A 20,866-nucleotide genomic window follows, 5' to 3' on the forward strand; every position below is an offset into this window, starting at 1 on the left:
AGAAAGGGAAATGACATTCTTACCCTCGACGCGTGCTTCGCTCCTACAGAGCTCGGACTTCAAAGCCTTAGCTACACAAGCGCGAGAGCCTCCGACAGAGTCCACCCTCGAGACCCGACCCGAACGGCCTCTACCCCGAAGGTTAGTCGGGACTAGACCAAGAAAAGACTAGAGTATTACGAACTTAGAGGTTTTCTCACCTAAAGGGAGATGCCTCATTGAGTTCAACTCAAGTGTCCCTTCCCAAGCCCAAATAATGGGTATTTATAAGAAGAGAGCTCTTGAACTTCAATCTCCCATCCATGTGGGAGAGTTGGTAAAATGCAATTTATCCAATTTATTTTTAATACAAAAATCAAATTGAAATGCAAGTGAATTAACAAATGACAAGTGTCAAGAGGTGAGCAAAGGTAGGTGAGGACCACTAAGGGGGGGGACCAAAAATCTCGTTGCTCCCCAAGCAAGGCCACCAAGCATCAGCCCCACCAAGACTCAAGAGCAGCCCACGCATAGCTGGCAGCCAAGCTGCCAATGCCTAGCTGGTGCCTGGCACCTTGGCTGGGCTGGCTAGCTAGCCCGCATACACATGCACGCAGCCAGCAAGCCACACATACAATGCGGGCTGCTGCTGCTATTGTGTAGCGTATGCTAGGCGCTGCCTAGCACACAAGCACGCTTAGCCTCATCACGTAGCATGCTGCGATGCCTAGCACGCAAGCATACACAGCCACAACGCATAGCACGCTACGATGCGATGCGTGGCTGTGTGCGAGAGAATGTGATGCGTGAAGCTGCTATGCTAGCACACATCGCCATAACACAGCACGCATAGCGCGCTACTACTGTGCTTGAGCTAGTGATGGTGCGGCTAGGTGCGTGGCTCAGCACACTAGCACGCTAGCATGCACTAGTTGCTAGTATGCTTGCGCCTCTATACACCAGCCTTGTTTAGCTTGCTTACGGTATGCCTAGTGATGTGCATGGCATCTTGAGCTAGCCTAGGACTCGCATTGCTAGGCAAATGTGAGGCTACGCTTTGCTCGAACTTGTCACTTGCTTGATTTCTCGTCTCGTCGAATTCTGAATTCGACTTGACTTACAACGTTCGATCTCGACGCTCTAAGCTCGATATCCGACATCTTTGTTTGTAATACTCTAATAACTCATCTAATCCTTCGGATTGATTCGTCGACTCGGATTGGTTACTCGATTGGGTGTGACCCGAAGGGTTCGGTCAAGATTAAGCTGTAATATTAATTATACATTAATATTATTGATCGGAAGCAGTCTCCACCTAGGCATTCCGATTACTTGACCTCACTGAAGAATTAGCTTTCTAATAATTCTGAACCCTCTATCGGAATAATACACTTGTTCGAAGGACACCATTCCTTTCAAGATTATTATTGTTAGTCATTAAATTAGTAATGTCAGGTATTAGATTATTATTGTTTGGTATTACAATATTAATGTCAGGTATTAGATTATTATTGTTAGATATTAAGATTATTATTCTAAGACATATTGGACTAACGGTGAGTCCGATTTCACGCAAAACCTTTCCTTAAAAATTTTCCCGCTAAAAAAAATTGAAGTTATTTTAGAAGTTAGTTTTATTGAGTAAACGATAAGATAGAAAATTCTTACTACGTATTTAACGTTTACCATCCTATATTCATTCAATTTTGACTGCATAGAAAAGACGAAAGGTTTGTTAAGTTTGATAAAATCCATCGACTAAGTAAATCATTATACAAAATATAAAAAAGTAAATCATCAAACAAAATTCTTTTTCCATATTATGCATAAAGCTAATTCAACCATGTTTAAAATGAAAAATCTGGTTCCATATTATGCATAAAGATAATTCAACCATGTATAAAATGAATAAACCGAACATAGCTCGAGCTTTAACTTGGTATAAGAAAAGATAGTGAGATTAATATTTTATAGAAATGTAGTAGAGATTTGATTGGGGATCATGGGAGGAGACAAGTATAATATTTCAATTGGAAACTTTTTTTTAAAAAAAAACAGAAAAAAGTGTAACACTTAAAAAATGGACAATTTAATAAGTGTAACATTTAAAAAAAAAAAAACGGAAGGAGTAACATTTTTGTTGATCTCAATTGTCATAACTCATAAGTCATAATCCATGAAGCTTGTATTCTTTTTGCCATGTATAAACTTACAATATAATGGATGAAAAAGGAAAAAAAAAAAAATCTATACACTTTATTAATTTATACTCTCTATAAATAGTCCATAAGAAATCAATTTATGTAGATAGATTGATTCATTAGATTTTTCTACGATTTTATAAAATGAAGAAAAGATGATACTCACTTTGTTTCGATATAATGGACAAATTTGATTTCTTTTTTCCCTCGATTTTAACTACGGAGTAGTGGAACAATAAGTCTTAGTTGCACTCTAGTGCAGCTAGAATAGCTGCACCACTGTCTATAAAATGAACATGTAGTAAAAAAAATACACGTAAAAATAAATGAACATTCAGTAATAAGGAAATGAACACATAAAAAAATGAACATTTAGTAATTAAAAAGTGAACATGTTTAAAAAAATGATAATTTAGTATTAAAAATAAACATGATAACCACAAAATTGCTAGGTCACGACCTTAAAAATGAACATTTAGTGTAAAAATAATTATGAGCATGTAAAAAAAAAAAAAAACAACATTTATTAATAAAAAATGAACATGTCAAAAATAATTATGAACATTAGGATATCAAAAGTGAACATTTATCATGCAATAATAAAATAGCTGGACCACACCTAATAAAATGAATATTTCATAAAAATATATGAACATATTAAAGAAAATGAAAATCTAGTATAAAAAAAATGCACACGTGAAAAAAATTATGAACATTTATTTAGTATATTAGAAATGAACATGATTTTCTTATATTCATATAAATTCAAATTCATTGTATATAATTATTAACAGAAAATAAAGATAAAATAAATTATTAAAATTGTTCAGTTTTTATGGATTAAATGTTCATTTTTAATGTACTAAATGTTCAATTTTAAAGTACACCGTGTTCATTTTTTTTTCCAAAAATTATACAGAAATATTAGCAACTTAATTAAAAAAATCGAAATTCATAATAACAGACAAATTAAGATGCAGCACCTCAAGAATTCATCACAAAAACTCATTAATTATATTAACTAGATTAGTGCCCGTGCGATGCACGATTGTAAACTTGTAATAATCTTTTTCCCATAATTAATTGTGATATAATACAAAAATGATGCAACTCATGTGGAATAAACAAATGCAACGCATATAGAAAAATAAAATAATAAGACAAAAATTATCAAAACTACGATTGAGGAAAAAAATCTATACTAATATATTAAAAGACGTTTCTAAGAACGTCTATGCGCCATGTAGACCCCCTTTTGCCACATCACTTACTCAATTCCTCAATATGCCACGTCATTCACTCAACTCCTCAATATGTCACGTTATCCACACAACCAACAATACTCCATGTTGTCTCAACTATATTGAAAAAGTTATATGGATGAGAAGGTTCGAACACTTGACCTCTTAGAAGAAAAGTTATTGTATAACCATCAGGCTAATTGTTAAGTACGCTTTAACATTGCACAATAAATAATATTATACTACAAAGTATTGAAGACACATACTACATACAAACTATTAGATGCTCTTATAAATTAGTAGTCGCACAACTATAAAAGTAGTAACCGGGGCAACGCCCGCGCTACTCACTAGTTATTGTTGATTAGTTGTGTTTATAATATTTAAAAGTAGTATACAATATATTACATTAATGATGCATATTATTCCCAATAAAACTATACAATCTAGTGACTATATGACTAAAGACTTATTAATAAATGCTTTTTAATAAACATGAAAATATTACTCAAACAACAGAATAAAATCTACAATAAGATTATTAGCACAAGATATATGTAAATATAAAAATTACAAATAATATATCACATACAAAGTATAATTGTTAACTTAATCTTACAAAATTTAATTTATACTTCATATTAGAAATATCTTAAATTAATCTTACAAAAAAAAAATCAGTTCAATTTATACTTCATATTAGAAATATCTTAACTTAATCTTACAAAATAACATTACACATACAAAGTATAATTGTTATCACTCACTCAACTTTTTAAAATTGTTACACCATTTTTTGTTTTCATTTTTACTTAAGCGTTACACTTCCTTATCTTTGGTAAATTAACTACCATTGAATTAAAGAGTATAAAATATTATTATTGTAGCAAGTTGCTTATTTATTTAAAAACTAATTTAATTTTAATAATATGCAACTTTACGAAATATTTTTTGGTTAAATTTGTGCATCGCACGGGTACTAATCTAGCACTCTATCTAAAACATGTCCAAGCGTTAATAAAAGTATATTGTACCTAAATTAGTGACTCGCTTTTTCTATAATTAAAAAAGAGTTGGAATACTATTTTAGGTAAATTTGTATGGAAGAATAAGAATACGAAATAAAAAGAAATACATTTTATGTAAAGATAATATATAAGATTTAGAATAATATTATTATAGTTGTATTATAAAAATATTCCAAAAATAAAATATTTTTTTCCTAAAAGGGGAAGGGGTGTTTTGGAGGGAAAACACAGCACCAGGAAGTGACACGTGTCATTCCTAGTGTCTTGTTTAGTATTATGTTATTCATATTCATAAAAAATTCAAAAATTCAATTGAAATAGTCTAATTCACTAGATTCATCAAAAAGTCAATTGAAATTCATCAAATTCCTTAAATTGAAATTCACCAATTAAAAAATCAGAAAAATCAATTACAACTTCAGCCCAAATCTAACCTAGTAAAAACTAATTAAAAATCAACAACACAAAAACTAACTTGCATTGATGATCTCTTTTGAATAACAACCAAATCCATAATAATGTAGAAAACAAAGGAAAAAGAAAATGGTGAAGATCGCGACGAAGATGATGGAGAATGCTACAATGGTGAGGAGTTGGAGAATATCCAAAGTAGGAGCATAAAAGAAGATTAAAGATTGAGGGAAAGTGAGGTAAGAAAGAAAATTTACTTATAAGGAAAGGGGGAAAAAAAAGAGAGAGAAAATTTTGAATGGAGAAGAAAACAGAGAGAAAAATTAATGGAGGTATGGAAGAAGAAGAGAAAGAAGTAAACATAAGGAAGGGAGAAAAAACGTATGTTCATTTTTGATGTATTATATGTTCATATGTATGGTTGTTACAGTAGTTTAGTTGTACAAGTATATAGCTAAGGTACTCATATTTTATTACTACTAGACGGACCTGCCCATTTTTTTCTGGGCCGGGTTAAGGTTTTTAATGGGAGCTCCAACCCATTGAAGTATTGAACTGCTCTGAGCCTCTGATTGTGAATAAGAAAAAAAAAAAAAAAAAAAAAACCTCAGTTCATTGAAGCGAACTCAACGTTCTCCATTTCTGATACTTGTATCCCCCATTGAAGCAGCTTCCGAGGTATTTTCTTGTTTCTATTTGTAATCATCCTGTGAATTTTACAATCTAGGATGTATCGTTGATCTAATTTAATTTAATTGTCGGTGTAGTAAGTTTAGGGTTCGAAAATTTGAAGTATTGGTTCTAATTACTAAGATTATATGAAAGATGATAACCAACAATTGAATCAAATATGTCTTTCTTCCCTAAAATTATTGATGTGATAATACAATCAAATTTTGTTGCTAATGTGTTGAACCCTTTAATGTTAGAATTGAATTATCAAATTAGATTGTGATTTTTCTGGGTTGAAGTTTAGTTTCATCTTATTATCGGTTTTATAGGGGTGCTAGTATAGGGTAGTCTTAGTACTGAAATAGCTGGGATTAGTTATTAGTTGAATTAGTTTTGTTTCATTTTTTTATAAAAAGCCTAAACTTTCCTTCATACCCACTGTGGGGGTCAAATTGGAGTGTATATGACAATTTCGAGATCAACCATACGAAGAATATTGGAGTGTATATGACAATGTTGCTCAAATTCAAGTGGATGGATTCTGTAAATGAAGTGAACATTCATGAACAATACAAACTTGTTGAGATCAACCATATGAAGAAATGCTCAAAGTACGATCCGTTTGTGTTGTCATACCGAATATGTCAAGTGTATTTTGCACTCTAGCTGTGTTTAAGATGAAGGCTAGGTCACTCCTGTTGATTTAGTTGCACTGGAAATACATTGGTGATGATGAAGCTCAGAGTGACAATGATGTTGTCGAGGGGGGCCTTTCGGATGATGTAGAGGATGAGTCTAGTTTTGATTCAAGCGATAGTGGTGATGATGAGGATGATGATCTTGATTTGTTTTGTTGAGTGTAGTGCTCATCTGTATGACTTTATGTGTAATTTGACATTAGTTTTGATATGTATAGATGTATTAGTTTTTGAGATATGATGAATGCCTTTATTTTCTTTACGCTTGAGTTCTTAATTGTTGTGATATTTGTAAAACCTTTTGTTTGTGTGGATTATGGAAACAAACCAAGCAAACATATTTGGGTGTTCATTCAATTTTTTAACCCCTGTAACAGGTACAAATGTTAAGCCGATCACGAGGTTTTGGTGGCAGTAAGAAACGGGGTCGTAGCGGTTCCCAACCTATACCAGCGCAAAATTTACAGGACATCTAACTATTAGATGAAGATGAGACCCAGGATGCTGGTGCTATCGAAACCGTACATATTTTAAGCCGATCACGAGGTTTTGGTGGCGGTCAGAAACGGGGTCGTAGCGGTTCCCAGCCTGTATCAGCGCAAAGCACACCCCTAATTGTATCATTAGATGAAGAGGAGACCCAGGATGCTGGTGCTACCGAAATCGTAGTTTCTGAGACTCAGTTCGAGCAAGGAGAATCCTCACCCAATTCCAGGGAGTTGGACCCCGATGGCTTTTGGTATGGTTTAAATTGGTTTGTGTATGTTTTTGTAATTTAAAGATTGTAATTGTATAACGCACCCCTAATTGTTCCCTTTCCTTCTATGTCAGGTTTGATGACAACCGCGTTAGTCGGTCCATTACTGAAATATTTCAGGGATACTTACGAGAATCGTATAGAAATTACACAGAGGTTGATGACGTCACAAAAGCACATTGGTGGACCTTGTTTGAGGTTAATTGCATGTTTTATCTTATTGTGAACAAATGATCAAAGTTTCATTATTGTTTAACTTTGAAGGTGTGAATGTGGTTTGACATTGCAGCGTCAATTCACATGGAAATCTGAGTTAGACGCTGAGGTTAGGAGGGTTTACTCCATTAAAGCTGCAAAACGCTTGAGGGAGCTGGTTTACTATGTCACTCAGAAGTGCAATGGTAAGAAGCCGAAATGGCTAGCGGAACATGTACATGAAGGTTGGATGAAAATCCTTGAAGATCCTACATTCAAAGCAAAATCAGAGCAAGCTAAAAAGAACCAGAGGGGCGGTTCCCTATCTAATCCAATCGAACTGTCCCATTTCCAAGGTTCTATTTCAGCTAAGGAGCATGCTAGGCGGCTGGTAAGATCAAGATAGATATAACTCATTTTATAGTATCATTGTTGTTGTTTTTATTAACTTTGAAGTGCTTTAAATTACAAAGCTGTCAAGAGTAATGGCGTACTTCCTAATGCGGGAGACCTATACCTCAAAACACATTTTAAGGAAGTGCCTGGCAAAGGTAGTGTCCCATGCAGTTCAAAAGCTAAGCGAATCACGGTAATTAAGTTAACTTCGTGTTTCATACATTTATCCATTTATTTCTACTTTGGTCTTACGTGCTCCCAAACCTTAGTAGTGTGGTATGTTTATGTGATTGCAAGTCTTAAAAACTCATAACTAAATATATGTATAACATGTCACGGGTGTTAGTTCTTTCTTTTGATTAAAAGCATGAAAAATAGGAAGGATACATGTCATTTTAGACCTTTTAAGTCCTATATGCCTTAAAAACTGAGTAACTTTGCATTTTCATGTGGTTTCAAGTCATACAAACTCATAACAAAATATATTTGGCATGTCGTGGGTGTTAGTTCATTCATTTGGTTAAAAATATTGAGAATGGGGAAGGTAGAAGCCATTTTGGTCATTTACTTTTCCCCTTTTGGTCCTAAATGCCAACAAAGCTTAGTAATTTGCCCTTTTTATGTGGTTTTCATTTACGAGTATAAAAACTCATAATTAAGCATGTTGGAGATGTTATGGGTGTTAATTCATTCATTTTGCTAAAAACATGGAAAGTATGGAGGGTAAAAGCCATTATTGTCCAATTTTGGTCCTATATGCTCTCATAAGTGGTGTAAGATCATTCAATTGGCTAAATACATGGAAAATGGGAAAGATAGAAGCCATTTTGGCCGGATTTAAACCTTTTTGGTCCTATATGCTCCCAAAACTTAGTAACTTTGCATAATCATGTGGTTTAAAGTCATGGAAGCTCATAACTAAGTATATTTGGCATGCCATGGGTATTAATTTATTCATTTGACTAAAAATATGGATAATGGGATAGGTGGAAGCCATTTTGTCCTTTCCTTTTTTTTTTTTTTTTTTTAAAAAAAAAAAAAAAAAAACAACCTTTTTGGTTCTATATGCTCCTTATACTTATTAGCTTAGCATATTCATGTTTCAAGTCATAGAAACTCAACTAACTATATTTTGCATGTGATGGTTGTTAGTTCATTCATTTGATTAAAAACATGGAAAATGAGAAGGATAGAAGTCATTTTGGCTTTTTTTTTTTTTTTTTTAATCTTTTATGCTCTTAAATCTTAGTTTATTTTATATGTATATTCATGTGGTATTAAGTTATAGAAATTCATAACTAAGTATATTTGGTTAGTCATAGTTGTTAGTTCATTCTTTTCGCTAAAAACATGGAAAGTGAGAAAGGTAAAAAGCAATTTTGGCTATTTTGACCCCTTTTTATCATAAATGCTCCCAATATTTAGTGTATTCATGTGGCGTTAATTCGTAGAATATTATAGCTAAGTATATTTGGCATGTCATGGATGTTAGTTGCTTCATTTAATTAAACATGTAAAATGGGAAGGATATAAGCATTTTGGCCATTTTCGAATCTAAATTTTTTTCACTTGTATTGTGGTTTTTAATATAATAGGAAGCCTACCTAAAGGCAGTGGCGGAATGTAAGGAGAAGGGTGTTCAGAAGGATCCGAATCAAATGTTTTTGGATGTGGTCGGTGGTAAAAAGAGAGGGACGGTACCGGGTTTGGGAATCAGTGTAGACATGTACTACAGTAACGGTAAGCGCTCCCGACTGGTTCGCAGCTCATCCAACACTTACTGCCCATCTGTTGCTCAATTGTCCTCTCAGATACAAAGGGAACAAGAAGAAAATGAGAGGAGGTGCCAGGAACTGAGTACACAGCATCAACAACAGTTGGAAGCTTACAAGGCACAGATGGAGAGACAATTGGAAGAGCGGCTGCAGAAGGAGCGTGAAGAGAATGAGAGGAGACAGCGGGAGTACCTAGAAGAGATGAGGAAAATGATGATGAAAGTCATGTCGCAGTTATGTGGTGTGTCCGATTCTGCAGTGTAAAGTGATTTTAGTTTGTTGTTGATACTACTTTATGCTACGACAGTAATGTTATTACTGTTGCTGATTCTACATTTATCGGCTAATAGTGTAAATGCATGGAATGATGACTGGTAATGTTACTGCCCATCTGACTGGCTTTAAAACTTTGATGGTGACATGATATGGGTGCTTCATTTGCCCAGCGATACCTCTAATCTACACCCAGAAAGATGCAGTTAACTCAGTCTGGATGCAAATTACAGCAGTTAAAGAATATGTTTTATCATAGGATGCGAATTACAGCAGTTAACCTCAGTCTGGATGCGAATTACAGCAGTTAAGAATATGTTTTATCGTAGGATGTGAATTACAGCAGTTAACTCAGTCTGGATGCGAATTACAGCAGTTAAGAATATGTTTTATCGTAGGCTGATCACAGTGAAACTGATAGACATTACTGTTGCTGTACAGCGCCTGTACTGCTGATGGATAAAAACAGTGCTACTGCATTAGGTTTGATGAAAATCGATGATTATTGAGTTTGCTGAGAAACTGAATGGAGATCAATTGAAAGTTATTACTAGTATTATTAGTTGGCGTTGATTTTATGTAGTTTTAAACTTGTAGTTAATAAAAACATCAAGGTGGAGGTGCTAAACTTAATAAACTTCATTTAAATTAATTTAATCATCAATATATAGATTCGTTTATCAATATCTAATTAATTTATCCAAAACATAGTCCTTATACTTCGTCTTGATGCAAGGAAACACGAGGCAATGCACAAGTATGGGAAGGGAACCAGTTATTGACCACCGAAGTGTAGTCAGTTGAAAGAGAACCAATTATGGTCCACCAAAGTCTGTTTACTGAACAAGGCTTAGTTAGCCTAGTGGTAAGGTTTTGGTCTCATGACTTGAACGTTTTGACCCTTTTCACCTCTTGCGATCAAATCCCCACTAGGAGTTGTTTAATGGAAATGATTTTCTTATCCTTACATAAATGAGATGTTGATTTAATGAGATCCATCTCTTTATCTTGTCAAAAAAAAAAAAAAAAAAAAAAAAAGTGGCAGCTGTTATTCCTATACGTAGATAGGCACGAAGTATCATTTTACGAACATCCAATAATTGTTTTCGCGAAGGACCACAATAACCGTTGATAAATGGTCCTTCTTTGGCAAGTTAACTAGTGCATGGTACAACAAGCCAAACGGTATTGAAATAGGACTGACGCATTATGTCCATTACAATCGTATGATTCTTACCATATAAGTTTTGTTCATATCCTAAAATACAATCAAGCTTGCATGCTATTGTTGCCGATCAAATGCATAATAATGCGATTAATATTGTGCCGTAAAAGATACGAGTATATCAAAAGGTGATCATGGTAATACAAAACACTTATTAATTTGTTATACTTATCTACGGCTCTATCTCTATTGTCCGTTTTTATATTATTATATTAATCAATCATACTACAATTTTTCAAGTGGAAGAAAAACAGGTTCCCTCTAGGTTTTTCTCCTTGGAAGATTTTTTTTTTTTTTTACTTTAAGGTTTCTCTCTTGAGAGGGTTTTTCTAGCCTCCATTGCTAGGTTTTTTCAATTTTTTTTGAAGGTTTTCCTTCTCTGTTCTCTCTTTTCTCTCCATCTCTACCATCTCTTTCCTTTTGGTCTCAGTTGTGAATCTTTGTAGGGGTTTTCACTGGTGTTCTACCAATGGTAAGCCCCCAAAAACTTTTTAATTGCTTTCAATAAATAAATCTCATTCTTGGATGATGATTTTTCTCTTGAGTTTATTTTGTTTTTATGTTTGTATGGCAAATATTGAAGATATAGGGTTTCATAATCTCTATAAGAATCTGGAGGACCACATGAGTATTTTCACTCAAACGACTACGTATCAGTGGATTTCAAGCCAAATCAATGCGAACTCACAGATTGAATTGATTCTAATGAAGTTTATTATTAAGACGATTGTTAATCAAATCTACGATGTATTAGTTTTAAGGTGTGTACTTGTGTTGAAATTCTTGATGTCTTAGGAATTATATGTAAGTGTCGTTTGGCTATATTTTATTAACGGAATTCCTTTTTCTTTTTGTCAAAAAAAAAAAAAAAAAAAACAAAACAAAACAAAAATTTTCAAGTGATATGATCCTTTTTACAAATAATTCTCTTTTAGCTATGTATGATATGATCATGAGTTAATTTTAAAATACCAATTTATTTTGTTAATATATAATTACTTTTGGCTTTACATATGCAACCGTGTTTATATCAATTCCCATTATTTTAGGCGTGTAATATAAGGAGCAACAATAAAAGTAACTCCGTATTAATGTAGGTAAGATATGTTTTCATGTATTGACTACTTCTTCAAGACCTTTGACCTTTAACAACTATGCTAAGTGATAAACATGACTCCGTTCAAAAAAAAAAAAAACAAAAAAAAAAAAAAAACCAAAAAAAAAGTGATATACATGACTTGGATAAAAAAAAAAAACAAAAAAAGAAATGAGAACACCTCAAAAAAGTTTATGTTAATAATATCTATCTTTTTCTACTTGGAAAGTCCCTCGTTCCTTTATTTGGTTGGATAAAAGGAATGGAGGGTAGAGTGAATGAAAATATTATGGTTAGCCACCCTCTTCTGGAGAATGAATTGGAGGCAAACGGGAAGAATAATTCAACAAAAGAAGGGAACTCCTCTTTCTTCGAGGCTTTCTTCAATGGCCTAAACGCTCTTTCAGGTTTTTTCTCTTTTTACATTCTACTACGTAAATGTTCATGTTTAGTTATATACTAATACATATATATGTAAAAATTAGAAGAAAAAACAATCCTCTTGTTTTGTTTATGTGTAAATAACAAGTCAACATCATTTTGACTCTTCATCTTGAGTTGTTTATAAAATCTCGTTGATACGGAAACTTCGTGTCTAATTAAAAGAATTAAGGATTCGTTCGATATTACTGTGCGGGCTGCTAGTTTTCAATCTTTTTTGTTTTTTCCTCTTGATTAGAAGAGCAGTTTGATCTTTATCTAATTAGGAGGCCTATTGTTAGTTTGTTTTGTCAACTAACGAATTAACCTTAGTGTAATTAATACTCCGTAACTTTTAGTCCTGATTGGCAAAGCCACGGGCTGCTGGAGGCCGGCCCCCGTGCCCCAACTGCAAGTATCTTTAACATCAAAAGTTGGTCTCCTTAAAACGAATTTTTTCCCAAATTGAGCTTTATTTGAAAATTATTTACCAAATTGGTCTCGTGGCAAAAGTATTTCCCAAACTAAGCTTTTGGGGTGAAACGTTGTCTCGGACAGCGTTTTACCCCCAGTTTTTTTTAAAAAAAAAATTAAGACATAAAACGCTGTCTGAGGCAGCGTTTTATGGTGTTGACCTGTTGGTATGTATTTTGGCAAAATATACTAGTATATTTTGCCAAATTATACTGGAATATGTATATGGGCTCTAAAACGCTGCCTGAGGCAGCGGTTTTCTGCTTGACTGCATCACCAGCACCAATTGTTGTTTCTGTCCATCTGCTGCTGCCCCTACACATCATCCTCACCCAGCAGCCTCAGCCTCAGCCCCACCATCAACCACCTCCCCCACCACCACCGGCCGCCACTCTCGACCACCCCTATGCAATGCAAAACACCCTAAACAACGCAAGAGCATTCCCACCACCAGCCCCAACCTTTCCACCACCACCGACAACCATCAAACACTGAAAACAACTCCAACAGCATGATAACCATCGTGAAACAACACTTTAAGTGCAGGAGACCAAATATATGCTGCTTGATATATATAACGGCGATAAAAGATATAATTTCACTAGCAAAAGTCAAATTCGGACACATAAGGGAAATAAACTTCAAATTGTACAGAGAGTCATTTAGAAAACATTTCTTGTATTAATAATGTAAGCGTTATATACAACATTGTTAAATATCTGAGTACCACAAAAAGATCAACTAACTAATACTATCCGGACTCATGTATTGGAGTTAACTGATCTCCATCCTGTGTGTCCTCCGTCCGTCTACGAACATGCCTCGGATGCCTCGTGTAATGCTGAATGGTGGTGAATGGGTCTCGGGACGGTGGAGGAGTCAGCTGGCGAGACGATGAGTCATCCTGGCTGTGGCCGGGAGCGGTGTTATGGATGAAGTAATCCTCTGCCTGTGTAGAGCCTGAAGTATGACCTCCATCATTACTCTGTCCGAAGTCGAACTCTGAATGGAAGGAGTTAGGGTCATGATCGTCCCTGGGGTGGACGAGATGGCCATGGCCATATCTCTGCAAGCTATGTATGCCCATATCTCGCACCCGCTCGACCTGGGCTCTGGTGGGTACGGCTGCTAAGGCATCTGAAAGTGCATCAACCATCGCACCCATATCCCCCGCCTGCAGTAATCATCCATGACTTAGTAATATGATATAGAATTTCAAATAGTTTTGGAAAACAAGAAAATGAAATAAACTCACAAGTCCGCTGATAACATCATAAGCTGGATGGTGGTGCGTGGATGGTGGCGTGTAGGTAGGGTTGATGAAAAGGCGTGTAATCTGCCTGTACCATACCATATAAGGATCACGCGGATCCATAACACCCTGAAACAGGTGACCGTCAACGACGGACTCCAACCGCTGGTCCCAAAGCTCAATGAATTGATGATGCTCCTATGCCCAGTTTGTCTCCAACTTTCCACGACGGTCAATGCCGTGGAGGCGGATACTAGTGTCACAGGGCATGGGGATAGGTTGGTGAAGTCCGAACTGTCGCAACACTCGGTCCAGTAGGTGACTCTCCACGACCTCAAAACAGATCATGGTGGTCCTGGCAAGCCACTCAGCACGATGCTCGAGCAAGTGTTCCGGCATGGCCTCGACCAACACAGCAGAGTAGGGATTCTATGTCATCTGCAATAAGGAAATATCGTAAATAGGTTAGGGCAATGCCAATAAACAATATGAGTAAACATAAGATTACAAATTTATTGCAAGATTCCACCTGTTCATCCGTGAGTCGGTCGATGGCGTCACGGTAGTAGAGTAGACCTCTTGCTGTATGCGCATGTGTCAGCCTGAGAACCACCCACCTGTGGCAACAAATTATTTAAGAAGTTGTACTAGCTAATTAAAACAAAATGCGGCAACACAAGTGTAATGTTACGAACCTACAACCGTATGCCTGATCGGGTTCAGGGAGCGGGGGAGCATCGTACGCTGCGTACTGATCGTCCTGGTCCAGCTGCCCCGGACGGTGTACAACATGCCTACCTGGTCTCCCTACGTGGATGTGCTCCCAAGCCCATAGTTGTTTAAAAAATAAAAATATAAAGGTGAAGCATAAATAACGTCAAGTCATTATCAAACTAGGCTTAAGGATAATGATGAGGTTTACCTGTGGCACAACCAAAGGACCTCCGATTAGCTGTGCTCCACGCTGTGATGCTCTACACAGATGGCGATACAAGATCGCCAAACAAGCACTACCCCAACTGTATCCACGGATCTCATCCAAGTCATGTCTAACAGCTGCAGGTAAATAATCTGAAGATGGCTTCCGCTCTTGTTTCCAAAGAGCACGCCCAAGATGAGCAGGAACAAGTAAGCTCGGGCGTATCTCTGCACTGTGGCGTCGTCAGCGTCCTGAGGTAAATGTCCAAAAGTGTCGCGTAGCCAACCGGTCCTCAGCGCGCTGCCCCTGATCTCGTTTGGCTCTGGCTGAACCCCTAAAACCCGACCTACTAAACCTGCGGGGTCAACCACCACTCCCCCTGTCACCGCATTCCCATGTATGGGAAGGCGTGTGAGTATCGCGACGTCCCGCAGCGTGACTGTCGCCTCCCCCACAGGAAGATGGAAGGAGTGTGTCTCCTGTCTCCATCTCTCAACTAATGCAGTGATAAGACCTCGATCTATTTCTCTGTAGCCCACGCGATGAATACCACCGAAGCCAACCCAGTCGACGTACTGAAGAACGCGTGGATCGATTGCCCATCCGGACCTCAACTGCCTGCACCCCAACATTTCCGCTATGTCCACCTGGTAATTCATTTAAAAACCGTAAATAAGGGTCAAGTATACAAAAAAACAAGACAAATCTGTACATAAAATGGCACGTGAGAAATTACCGTCTGCTTCCATATGTCAACACTCCGATGTCTATCCTGCAGTGTAAGGGCAGAAGGGTCATGTGGTCCTGGAATTCGATCGTGACCGGCCATGATATTTGTTCATTCAAAACAATATGGCCAAACCAATTAAAAAACAGAATTACTATCCAATGAATTTAACATGACTGTCACAGGTAAAAGGCAAAGTCGAAAAATAGGTCACCAAATCTCAAATATAATCCAAGTGTTACAAATGTTACATAACGTCAACAATCACCTACTACATGAATCTGTTGTGCTACTACTATCGGGTAAAAACAAAACCAAGCTTATGTTTCGGTTGATCTAGCTGGGCACGTTTTGCGGTTGTGACCTTGTTGGTGACAGCGGCTGCATTTAGTCCTAGGTCGGTTAGCGTCATCCATTTCATTGCGTATGCGCTTTGACTTTGGCCGACCTTTTCCTCTTACCATGTCGGCGTCCGGGATGATTCTAGGTCCTGTGTACTGCATCCAAGTGGTCTCACATGGAATAGGCCAGAACTGTGGTGCATACGTGTTCATATACGCATCCGATTGCAGGAAATGGTCCACCCACGACCTGTCTGATAGTGAATAAGTCGCACACTCTGCTAGAACATGAGAGCATGGAAGGTGGAATATCAAGGGTTTGTTGCATGTACAGGTTCTCAACTAGAAGTTAACAGTGTGTCTATGACCTCCCTTTCTATCAACTCGCTCCCCCCTATGTGTCGTCACTTGGTAAATGTGCAACCGACGGTTATAGGCATCCACCTTGTGGTATCTTTCTTTTGTTGTGTTCTTCTCCAAAATAGCAGTGACCTTTGGGGGATATGCAAGTCCCTGTTCGGCCCTGGACTCGGCAGATTCTCTTCTTAAGGTGAAGTACCTGTTAACTCTGTGGAAAGTTAACTCAACAAGGGACATAACTGGCATGAACCGAGCACCTTTCAAAACATTGTTAAATGTCTCAGAGAAGTTTGTTGTACATATCCCATGTCTGCGACCAGCGTCGTGAAACAAAGACCACGTAGGAAACGGCACTTGGGCAATATACTGTAACGATTTTGTACATGTCTGACCAATCGAAAACAAATCAGCTTGCAGTTTTCTTTCTTGTCTTTGGTACGCAGCAGCCTTGAACGTATCTCTCGTGATGGTGCTTCGCACGTGAGATTTCAAGTTTGAAGCCAAGTGACGAACACAAAACCTGTGATAGGCTCGGGGTTGAGTGAATCCAATGTTAGGATCATTCATTGCTGCAATGATCCCTACATGTCGATCAGATATAACACATAGGCCATCTTGTTGCGTAACTTTATCTCGAAGGCAGCTCATAAACCAAGACCAGCTGGAAATGTTTTCCCCCTCAACCAACGAAAATGCCAGTGGAAATACTTGGAAGTTTCCATCCACACATGTAGCAACCAAATGTGTTCCTTTATACTTCCCGTACAAGTGCGTCCCATCGATACAGATAACAGGCATACAATGTTTGAAACCATCAATACAAGGACCAAATGCCCAAAACACTCGTTCAAATACTTCCATGTTGCTGGTATACCTACCCTCCACAAGAGCTTTGTGTTTCCATATGACTACGGTTCCCTGGTTTGACTGTTGCAGTGCTTGCATGAACCGAGGAAGTCTGTTGTAAGAACTCTCCCAATCCCCAAAAATTTGAGTGATGGCTTTGTCCTTAGCATACCATGCTCTTTTATACGGAACTTCAAAATGGAATTGCTTGGAGATGAGTTCCTGAATGAATTCAACTTTTAGAGTCGGATCTTTCTGCACAAAGGACTTCACAAACTCAGATATTATGGACGAATCCAAGTGTGGGTGATCAGTAGACAGTACTTCGGTAACACAGTTCTCCCGGTGCGAGCCTTTGTATGTGACTATGGTGAAGCCACGCGAGTGCTCACTTGTCCTGGTACCCCTTAGAGACCATCCACAATTCTTCTTGCAACGCAGATGAAGGACACTCTTATTTGAGGTCACTGTGGTGTAGAATTGATTTCTCTGTATAGAATACATCTTCACCATTTCTTGAAGCGTTTTCTTACTGTCAAAGTACATCCCCTTCTCGAATTCTCCCCCTGGAACAAATGATGTATGACTCCCTGAATTGGCCCAATACTCATCAACTTCATAATTCTCATTTATCTAACTAAACCAGGGTACTGCAGTTCTAACCAAGAGCTCATCAATTTCCATCTGCCCATCATCCTCCTCCCCATTATCGTCCTCATCATCTGTATCCGCATACACATCGTACACCGACAATTCGTTATTCACAATATTATCAAAATGACTTGGGTCTTCTTGAGACGGTGATTCTTGAACCTCATCTCGCATCGGTGACGGAGCCACGGTGTTTGATGTCGAAGGACCGGATTGGCCGAACATTGTCCCACACCCCCCCCCCCCCGCATGAACCGGTGAACCTATATGCGTACTAAACGGCATCTGAAATTGATCGTCATGCAGCAAGCGACTGAAAGTTTTCATCCCATATTCATTCGATGGAATGTGGTTTGAAGGGCCTTGGAAGGACGCGGTGTTGTAATCGGAGACATATGTAGGATGTTGTTCTGCATATATCTCATTGGGAACACCCTTCATTGCAACAATGCTTCTCAAAGCTTTTAAATGTTTGTTTGTAGAGACAGGTAACACTTGAACCCCATGGCTAGTCTCACACCTCATTTTAAGGTTCAATTCAACATTCATTGGGTTTGAGCCGATACTACTGTGAACCTCATTCATTAGATCATTCACAATTATGTTTGGTTCAAGTGTTATAAGTTCCATATTCCCTCCATTGTACTCAACATTTGATCCATCGCATATAATTTCACCTCCCCACCGGCATAACAACACTACATTTTGTGAAGCTATATTCTACATACCAACCAAAACACATTTAAGGATAATCGAATTCTAAAACAACGTCAAAAAACCCTAATTTAACAATACATAACATACATAGCTTTGATAATGGAAAGTTATATCAAATTTCGACAACCTACATGTGTAGCTAATATGACAACAATGAAACAAGTCCATTCTCACTATCAACATTTTCATCACCAATTTCATTAACTCTTAGTACCGCATACAACTATCAACATACTAATACCGCATTACCATCAACAATTTTATCATTATTTTCACAATAATAGACCACATTACCATCAACAATTTCATCAAAAACAAACCACATTATCATTGACAATTTCATGAAGAATTTCGTCGAATTTAATCAACAATTTCGTCTATATTTTTCCTCAACAATGTACCACATTATCATCAATAATTATCAACAATTTATCACATTTCATTACTAATTAGCAACAAATTAATACAATTTACATCACAATTTGCTACAACATACAACAACTATCTACTACCAACTATTCAATGTAAAATTCAACATTGTACTACGAATTTAGGGTTTACCCGGATTTAAAGAGTGAGTGAGACAATGCAAGCAACAATTTTCGTTCACTTTGGCGGCGGCAGCAGCGGCGGCAGGGGAGGCGTTGGCAAGGGCAGTGGATCTTTGTTTGTGACAATGAGAGTTAGTGAGAGAGAGAGTGTAAGTTGCGTTGGTGAGATTGAGAAAAAAAAAGCCACTGGAATTCGTTATAATTCCCCGCAAGAAACGCTGCCTGAGGCAGCGTTTATTGTACAGAATAAAAACGCTGCCTCAGGCTGCGTTTTATTCTGTGCATTAAACGCTGCCTGAGGCAGCGTTTCATTTAAAGATATAAACGCTGCCTCAGGCAGCGTTTACCTGTATAAAAAAAGTATGAAAATACGAAGTTTGAGAAAAAGTCAAACTACCATAAAACGCTGCCTTAGACAACGTTTTATGTCTTGAATTTTTTTTTTAAAAAACTGGGGGTAAAACGCTGTCCAAGACAGTGTTTCACCCCAGAAGCTTAGTTTGGGAAATACTTTTGCTACGAGACCAATTTGGTAAATAATTTCCAAATAAAGCTCAATTTGGGAAAAAAATCCCCTTAAAACATTATTATAAACAATGAATTTGCATGCTAATAATGCCTTGTAATCCATAGCTCAGTGGTAGGAGTGGTTATATGACACAGCTCATTGTCAAAGAGAGGTTATATAAGATCGAGTCTTGTTTGTGTAATTTGTTTTTATCCATTCAACATTTCTTTTTGTAAATTTGCAAAGTTTCTATTGATTAGTTTTGTTTATTTTGTTATTCCAATCTTTCTTATAATAATTTCGCCCATATTCTGAATTGACTTAATTGTGTAGCGTAAATTTAATTCTTGTAATATTTTATATTTATCTTTAATCTTTAGTGCAAATGAGCTACAATGGCAATACATAATACAAATTGGGAAAGAAAAAATCAAAATCCAAACATTGTACACAAGCCCTCAATCTTAATCACTAACCAAAATCTTGTTGGTTTTATATTATTTTATTTATTTTGGTGCTCCACCCGGTTCACCCTCTAGGCTAATCCAGATTCGGGATCAGTTTGGGTGGTTAGGTTCCAATCCCCTCCTAATTGTTGTTGTGGGAGATCGAACACGCGGTCCCCTTTACCAAGTGTAGCCCCAATCACTAATACACTAATACACCAATAGCCAATTGATATATTTATTTTTTTTTATGTAATCTTGATTATTTTGATGAATAACAGAGCAATGGGTTAAAGATATTTTGTTGAAATTAACTACGAGTGATAGTTTTTCCTTTTTATTTAATTATAATCGATCACAATGTTTTGAGTTTTGCACGATTGCACTTATTAGCATATTGTACAGATTTGACCATATGTTTGATAATCAAAATGGTTTATTTGAAACTAAACATTGAGTTTAATCATAGTACGTACAACCTATTAGCTAACAACATTTGTTTTGTTATACATTAGTAAAAAAAAAACGGCTATTTCACCAAATGCCACTGAGTAATTGCGAAATTCACCAAATGCCATCCGACTTTTCAAAATTCACCAAATGCCACCTAGTGCCATTAATGAATGACAACCGTTGTTGACCGTTAGTAGACCCCACCACTTGCCACGTGTCACTTTTCTAATTGGTCCGTTTTAAAAAAAAAATTG

The 20,866-nt window shown here is 36.8% G+C and overlaps 2 protein-coding genes across 6 annotated transcripts in view; both read left to right on the forward strand.

The window, feature by feature from the left end:
- The first annotated feature begins 5,181 nt into the window (after positions 1-5,181).
- Positions 5,182-9,793, forward strand: LOC110703797. Of its 3 annotated transcripts, XM_021881577.1 has the most exons (6): positions 5,182-5,538; positions 6,608-6,969; positions 7,062-7,185; positions 7,277-7,573; positions 7,655-7,771; positions 9,174-9,793. In XM_021881577.1, the coding sequence occupies exons 4-6, from the start codon at positions 7,433-7,435 to the stop codon at positions 9,615-9,617; spliced, it is 702 nt and encodes a 233-aa protein (XP_021737269.1). In that variant the 5' UTR covers positions 5,182-5,538; positions 6,608-6,969; positions 7,062-7,185; positions 7,277-7,432; the 3' UTR covers positions 9,618-9,793. The 3 variants fall into 3 exon arrangements, 2 of the variants coding, with proteins under 2 accessions (XP_021737269.1, XP_021737270.1); XM_021881578.1 differs by having other exon boundaries at positions 7,062-7,573; XR_002507779.1 differs by lacking the exon at positions 9,174-9,793 and having other exon boundaries at positions 5,188-5,538; positions 7,656-7,772.
- A 1,079-nt stretch (positions 9,794-10,872) lies between these two features.
- Positions 10,873-20,866, forward strand: part of LOC110703798 (amino acid transporter AVT1I-like) — a 32,466-nt gene continuing 22,472 nt past the window's right edge. The window contains exons 1-2 of one of the 3 annotated variants that reach the window (XM_021881581.1): positions 10,873-11,323; positions 11,435-12,354. In XM_021881581.1, coding sequence (XP_021737273.1) covers positions 12,210-12,354 — 145 coding nt within the window. In that variant the 5' untranslated portion in view covers positions 10,873-11,323; positions 11,435-12,209. Of the gene's footprint in view, positions 12,355-20,866 lie in introns of all 3 variants that reach the window. The other 2 variants (XM_021881580.1, XR_002507780.1) reach the window with 2 other exon arrangements.

This window comes from Chenopodium quinoa, unplaced genomic scaffold (assembly GCF_001683475.1).
Source record: "Chenopodium quinoa cultivar QQ74 unplaced genomic scaffold, ASM168347v1, whole genome shotgun sequence".
Lineage (NCBI taxonomy): Eukaryota > Viridiplantae > Streptophyta > Magnoliopsida > Caryophyllales > Amaranthaceae > Chenopodium > Chenopodium quinoa.

Coding starts and splice junctions, on each gene's coding strand:
- LOC110703797 (XM_021881578.1), top strand. CDS start 7,433: ATGAAAATCCTTGAAGATCCTACATTCAAAGCAAAATCAGAGCAAGCT. Junction 7,574..7,654: donor AGGAGCATGCTAGGCGGCTG/GTAAGATCAAGA, acceptor TTAAATTACAAA/GCTGTCAAGAGTAATGGCGT. Junction 7,772..9,173: donor CAAAAGCTAAGCGAATCACG/GTAATTAAGTTA, acceptor TTAATATAATAG/GAAGCCTACCTAAAGGCAGT.